The sequence below is a fragment of the Montipora capricornis genome, chromosome 11 (genome assembly GCF_036669925.1).
Source record: "Montipora capricornis isolate CH-2021 chromosome 11, ASM3666992v2, whole genome shotgun sequence".
Lineage (NCBI taxonomy): Eukaryota > Metazoa > Cnidaria > Anthozoa > Scleractinia > Acroporidae > Montipora > Montipora capricornis.
The window spans coordinates 12,183,178-12,190,677 of NC_090893.1; the positions used below are offsets into that span (position 1 = coordinate 12,183,178).

Here is a 7,500-nt window from a genome sequence, read left to right on the forward strand (position 1 = left end):
TATCCTGCTGATATACCTGGAAACTGGTGTGGTTGATGGACAGAGGCCATTCCAGCTGACAAAAGAATTCATTTATGAAAAAATCATGTCTAAGGAAAGAGTTAAACAACCCAGAATAATGAATACTACCAGTATTTGTAGGTTAAACATACACACACTATTATTTTTTAGATGGCCATCTGCCAGCAAAAATGTAAGCAGCAGTTGAGAGCAGTTTAGTACAAGGGGTAGAATAATGAGGATTTTCAAGAAGAAAATGCCTTGGTGTGAAAGGAATCTTGTTGCAGGTTTTGATCATCCCTGATTGAGACATCAGACAGAAAAGTTGAAAGGATGGATCATCAATATTATTGTAACATTGTTAGTTGCATTAATTAATCCTCAATTCAGAATACTCAGCATCAAACATATGTGAATAATATAATGTCAACCTGCAGAAAGTAGAAAGAAAGTCTTTCTTTCTACTTTCATATACATCTTAAAACATAATTATTTTATGCCATGCCAATCATCAAACTATGACTAGTGACCTGAACCTAACTGTCCCTGGTGCAAATATTTGAATGACCTGATGGTTGCCACCAAGGTCAATATCCACAAATCTTTAAGTACTTTTTTTTTCATTCAACATCTCTGAGGAATGTTTACTTGTTAAAATGTCTTTGAAAGTTTTCAACTGTCAAAAATTAATGTTATCCATTCTTTTAATTTTTATCACAGTATGAAACTATTGATGCACCTGCAAGGATGATAAACTAGCTCCTTGGCAACGGCTGAGAGGGCAACTGAAAAATGCATCATTTACTTTTCTTTACAGACAAGTACCAATGGATTGAACAAATCAGCCAACACTGGAAAATCAAGTTTTTGACACCTGAAATTTGCTTTACCTTCAGGATAAATTCAGGAACCATTGTAACTTGTGTCTAGTTAAATTGAGGATTTCTAGCTGTGTTACAGTATCATCCAATGAAACAATAAGTTCATCTTAAGTAGCATAATTTTTTATTTAAAAGACATGTAAATATTCATTGTAAATAGCACTATACAATATCAATTAGTATTAGCGTTTTGTAAATTGTAATAATTATTATAATGAACCAGTGCTGGAAATAACAGTCGGTCATCAGACATTGTCCGACCAAATTTTGAAAATGTCCGGCCAATTTCGCATTATGATCGGACATGATGACCGAACATCTCACCAGCACATCTTGAGTTATCTTCTACAAGGCGTTGCCAGTCAATGTTTTATGCCCGGCCCAATTTGTCAAATGTCCGACCAAAAGAAGATTTGAAAGGACATATGTCCTGTGAATAATGAAAAATTATTTCCAGCACTGTGAACGATTATGGCGCTTGTAGGAATTTACAGGAATCCACGGGGGGCTGCAGGAATCCTACAATAATAAGACAATTAAATAATGTAGCTTTATTTTTGTTGAATGATCATTTACAGGTATCTTTTTCCAGTTCATTAGCCATTAAGCTACTATTAATTAAGCCTGGTTCTAGCTATTGAAAACAGCAGAAGGACAAGTATCAAACGCTTCACAATATTCAGGGCAACAAATTGACCAACTCTCAACTGAGTACCTTCACAGCTCGGTTGATAAGAGCACTGCATCGGCATCACAGAGGTGATGAGTTCAAATCCCAGGCCGTTAAAGTCACCTGAGTTCTTCAGGTTTCTATAAAGGGACAATTGCTTAAATTGTCTAGTTAGTTCGATCAGTTCTCCAATTCATCTCTAAATCAACCAAAGACAAACTTTCCTCACTTTCCGCCATTGTTCAGAAACTGCTTTACTTTGGTAACGACGTGTTGATCCTTGCAGGAATCTGTATAATTCTGTAGGAATTTGTAGGAATCTACTACCATATATGGTGAACAGAAATAATTAAAAATTTTGTTACGCTTTTCGCGGTACGTCCAATAATTAACAATTATTGGATGAGGTTGAGCATGTTAGCAATAATTATCAAGGCCAAAGTTTGTGTTATCTGCTGAACCCGAAGGCTGAGGCCGATAATACAAACTGAGGCCTTGATAATTATCGCTAACATGTGAAAACCCAATTCAATAATTGTTTTATTATGCATATTCCTGAGCTGAGCTCCGCCATGACAAAACTGATCAAACTGCTGGTTAGTGTGTCAGGTGACGTCACTTCTGCATGCACAAAACTATTGTCTGTAGGTATGACGTCAATTCTACATATATAAAATCTATTGTTTGAAGGTATGACGTAAGAGAAACAGAGCAAGCAAGAATTAGCTGCGTGCTTATAGCCAATCAAAATCGAGCTGGTGACACCAATGTATAATAATAATGATTATCTTCTGAAATCAATCCTTGATTGTAGCTCTGAAAACACACACAGTACCTCTCAAAGGTAAGTTGACAGTCTCGACTCGATCCTCAAAACTTGATTCTTGCATCACGAAGGTCGAGACATTCGAGTTTCAAGACGCAAGAATCGAGGCTCGAGAATCGAGAGTCGAGAATTGAGAGTCAAGAAAAATGGACTTTGGAATATGCATATAAACTCGAGAAGAACTCGAGAAAGCGATTTATGTCTCAAAGAAATGAACAATTCCGCTAACGGAGCCTATGTACGCAATATTCATGTCGACTCTAAGCAAGCTTTCAATGTCCTTGGCTCGTGAAAAAATATTATCTTCATTATCCTTCGGCGTGTAGAAAAATAATGTCGCGATCTTATTCACTTGTTCTGAAAAAATACACAAGTTTCCGATGTGTTCCCCAGGCACAAACCCAGTCACAAACTAGCAAAATGACCATGGACATGTAATTTATCAGAATAAAAAGGGGCCTTGTTCGAAAGTTGGCGTTGTAATACATGTATCAACAAACTGGAATTCTGAATACTACCGCATCTTTCCCCTCGTAACAAAAGCTGAATATTTGAACCTTTATCATCAAAATCATCAAAAGACGAATGGTCATAAATTATGGTCGCAATTCTGCTTGCTCGTTTTGGATGTCAAAAGAATCGAAAATATAACATGCTCTAAAAGAAGCCATGATTCAGAATAAAGTAAGAATCAAAATTGCTGTACAATTAGCAATGCCATAAGATCGCTGACATGCTTAATGCAAACAAGTCATGTCACTGGACTCGACCTAGTTTCTCCTGGCCATTTGGTGTCCTTATTTACTAAAACGTCTTGCCTAATAGCTCCCTCATAGGGAGGGTTAGGGTTAGGGTTAGGGTTGGCTAACCCTAACCCTAACCCTCCCATAGGGTCTAGCTCCAAAGGAATTCTTGTAGCTCAAGGGTGGAGCATCCAACTCATGTTACAGAGGGTAGAAGCCAACTGGCTTTGAATCATCCTGCCTACATTGTAAAACTCTGATTTTTCAGTTGTCATCTCTCTTGTTGCCAAGTGACTATTTCTATCATTTAACGACAGTTTTTATGGAGAAACTTTATGTGACGTACCACAATTTTTTTTTACAAACTACAAGCAACCAAGGCTTTAAGATGTTTATCAAAGCAATATCTGCAACAGTTAACAATGGTTATTTAGCATTGGCTAATGAGTTTTGGAGTGTGCATCCAAAACTAAGAGACATAACCTCATTGTCTTTAATTACCACTTTCCACAATATCATGACTTTCCTCTTTACCTACAGTAGTACTGAGGATTTACTTGAGGACAATCCTTTATGGTTTAGGTCAAATTATCAACCTTGCTAGCTGCAACAAATTTTATCTACCACCTTCAAATTATCATTTACTATAATTGCACCAGTATAAACCTATTGACTCCTACAAGTGAGATTCTCTCTGTCTAACGCCAGACAATTTTACTCATCAATGGAAGGTGGTTCAGGAGTTAGTGGGAATTTATAATAATAAAACTATTACGCTAGGAATTATACTAAATAAAAATTAACCTGTAGTGAGTCCGCTTGTCTGTATTACAGTATTTGGAGCAGTCTCCACTGGTCTAGCCACTGACTCATGTGTACCTGGTAGTATGAAGATCTCAGGGGTGAAAGACTGGTTTCAACAAAAAAACAAAAACATTATAAAAATTTAGTCACTGTAAACAATGACCATTTGCTATCCTTCTTTACATTATTTCAACCAAACACAAGTTTTTTTTCCCAAAGGATGTTTCATATTTATCTGTCAAGCTTGTTCTGACTGTCTGTTTGATCAAATATTATTGGCAAAGGTGATCAAATTTAATTTATTACATAAAATTATTACTGTTTTGCATTTGGCACAATACAGTTAAGAAGACAATAATAAATACAGTATTTCTAAAATGTCCTTCAAATTAAATTAAAAGAATTCGTTATTACCACAGGTGGTAAAAAGTCCTTGGCTTTTAACAAGCGTTCTTGAATTTCTTTCACCTGCAAATATACACACTATATTAAAACAATTAACAACAACAACAACATTTTGTTGCAACACAACTTACATCAACATGTAGCTTTACTAGGTTGCAAAATAATTAAGAATAATTTTGAGACAATTAAAAAATTATAGTAATGGTTGCCATTGGTAACTGAAATTGAAACTAGTATTGGCAAGACAGCTGAAGATTACATGTTTCAGAGGCTCATGACCTTGAAGCGTTAACCTCTGGTTCAGAGCTGGGTTTTTATATGGCTAAATAACATTTAGGCAAAGCTTATAGTGTCGAGCAAACATGTCCAGTGGCCTTACAGGCATACGTGACCTGCGGGGTGGCCTTCAGGGCTCTCTGAGGGGCTTTGTGGATTTTACATTGTGCATCTTTGCATTCAGCTGATCTTCGCAGATCCCTTACAGCTTTTCCAGCAAATCTTTGCAGATTCTTGCCTTGTCCATTGTCTCTTAACCTTGTCTGTGCATTTTTCATCGCTGCTGATAATCATGTCCACACAATCAACAAGTAACAGCCAGTCCGCAGCACTCGATGCTGTGCTGGATTCACCGAGCACATTTTCTTCACGCCCAGATGTTTGTGTGGCGTCCACAACACTGTTGGCCCCAGTGACCATCTCTGCACCACTAACTTTGCCTGATCAGCCGTCCCCTGCCTCTCATGCTTTGGCTTTTGCAGCTTCCGGCGTTGGGTTTTCATCCTCATCTTTGGCAGCTCTGAGCTCTTCAAGTCAAGGTAGGCCCAATCTCGTTGTTCCTACATTTGTGTTTTCACACCCTATTCCTTCGCACTCGCCTCTTGTTCATAGTTTGCAGCTGCATACATCTCTCCCATCCCACGCTTTTGGGCCCGCTGCTCTGGCTCAGCCACCTCTCATTCAACTCTTGTTCGTGGTTGGTCCTCTTTTCTCTCCTATAGCAGCCAAGCTTGTGAACCAGATCGTGGCCAGGAAATTTGTCAAGTTATGTGATTTGCTTTCTTCGAACATTGTGCTCGTTGATCCTGAACCCCAACTTTTGTTTGACGGGCACATGGTTTTAACGCCACCTGGATGATTTGGGCATTGTTACTTCTACTGATGACGAGATCCAAAATATGGCCATCTTTGTGAGTGGGAGCTTTGATATACTGGATCAGGTTGAATGTGTCTAAGAATTTCATGGCATGATAGTCAGTAGCAATATCTAGATGGAAGTTGAAGTCTCCTAGGATGATGAGTGGTTGTGTAGTAAGTACAAGTTTTTCAAGAAATATTGCAAATTCCTCAAAAAAGAAATCAGCAGTCAACCCATTCTTCTCTGATGGTGGTGGTCTATAGATAATCGCAAGAACATACAATGTAACTAGATGATCCATGATTGATTCTAAAATCCACGGACTCAAATCATCTGTACAATTTTTCTGATTTATTAGCTGTTTTCTTTGCCTTGTAATATTTCTGATGAAGCACAGCTACTTCACCATGTTTCTGATTTTTCCTTGGCATATGCTGGAAAACGTAACCAGTAAGGCAGATGTCATTAATAATTCTTTGGTCTGCTGTGTCACCAGTGAGCCAGATTAAAGTGATCCCTCGGATATCCATTTTGCTGTCAACAACAAAATCTTTAATGATAGATTTGTTATTTATTGATTGAAGTTGACATCTCAGAGGACTCCCATCGTCGCTGCAAGGTCCCAGGAGAAAGATGAGTTTGAACAATCAACTTGAATATTTAATAAGTAGTTACGATTTACCCCGTGTGCAGGATGAGTTAAACCTCTGGTTTACAACACTTCAAATACCATTATAGTGTTCAAGCTTTCCTACAAGGATATTAACTAAAGGTCAACTGCATCAAAAGCTTTACTTGAATTCTAAAAGATTCAACAGAAAAACAACAGAAAGAAAAAACAGACAAAGAGCAAGTCTGAAATGGGTTGGTAGTTAAGGGTTAACCCTAACCCTAACTCTTAAGGTTGGCTACTGCCTTCACAAGAGGAACTAATTTTTGCAACTTTCAAGTTATCAGATACATGTACCACACTTTGAAAAACGTGACTTGCATGTGCAATGCAAGTTGTGTAGGCTATACACTTACACCAAGGTACATGTACGGGTGAACACAGTAAGACTTCTTCTATCTGCATTAACATTTCTTTAACAAACAAAGTAGTCTCTAAAGATCTTGACAAACAGTTTTCCGTTCTTAAGAAGTGCACAAATAAGTTTGATTGTCTAGTGTACAAAATGTTGCTAATTAGAGAGTTAACATTACTTCTTAATGTCCAGTCAGACTCAATTCAGGTGAAGCTATTAATTTGAGTAACAGCTAGTGCACATAGATAGATAGATAGATAGATAGATAGATAGATAGATAGATATACCTTTATTTAAACACGATAATGTTTAAAGCTATAAGCTTATGGGGTCGTGTGTTTACAAATAAGATAAGATTCCCTTAAATTACATGCTATTATACGCCTAAACTAAAAATCTATGGTGTAAGAGAGCTAAAACTAAATGGCAATTACGATTGTATATGTAAGATACATGTCAATTAAAAGTAAACATAATCATGGTCACTAAAATCTGTAGTAGAAATTGACGTAGCATAAAAATTAAAATTTAAGAAACTTGCATTATCTTTCAACTTGGTTGACAAAGTTTTACAACTCGCGTTTACAATTGAATGATCTTTGGCCAAGGTGTTATTCCATAGAGCTGCACCTCTATATCTAATCGAAAAACGGACAAATCTTGAGTTGAAGCGAGGTACACAGACAGAGTCAGGTGTCCTAGACGGATATTTCGATGTTCGTCTACATATTATATTGTCACATAATGGCAAAGGCAGATTTTCCCAGTGAGCCTTGTGCATCAGTTTTACTAATGCAATCTTATATTTGTAGCAGAGTGGATGCCAATTCGCCATCTTTAAGGCCTCTGTATGCGGGGTGTCTGATCCTAAATTAAAAATTATCTTCGCAGCTGTACTGTGTAGCTTTTCTACTGAATTAAACAGTTCCTTATTACTACAGCATCCCCACAAAGGTAACCCATAGGTGACAGTCGGTAGAATTACAGTAAGATAAAATGCTTCTAAAACAT

General features: G+C 37.3%; 1 protein-coding gene across 1 annotated transcript in view; it reads right to left on the reverse strand.

Annotated features, from left to right (window-relative positions):
- The window catches only part of LOC138024977 (myosin heavy chain, striated muscle-like), a 27,378-nt gene that overhangs the window by 14,223 nt on the left and 5,655 nt on the right, over positions 1-7,500 (reverse strand). The window contains exons 4-6 of the mRNA XM_068872182.1: positions 4,339-4,392; positions 3,925-4,030; positions 1-55 (exon numbers count right to left, since the gene is read on the reverse strand). The exon at positions 1-55 is cut by the window's left edge and continues 912 nt beyond it. Coding sequence (XP_068728283.1) covers positions 1-55; positions 3,925-4,030; positions 4,339-4,392 — 215 coding nt within the window. The remainder of the gene's footprint in view (positions 56-3,924; positions 4,031-4,338; positions 4,393-7,500) is intronic.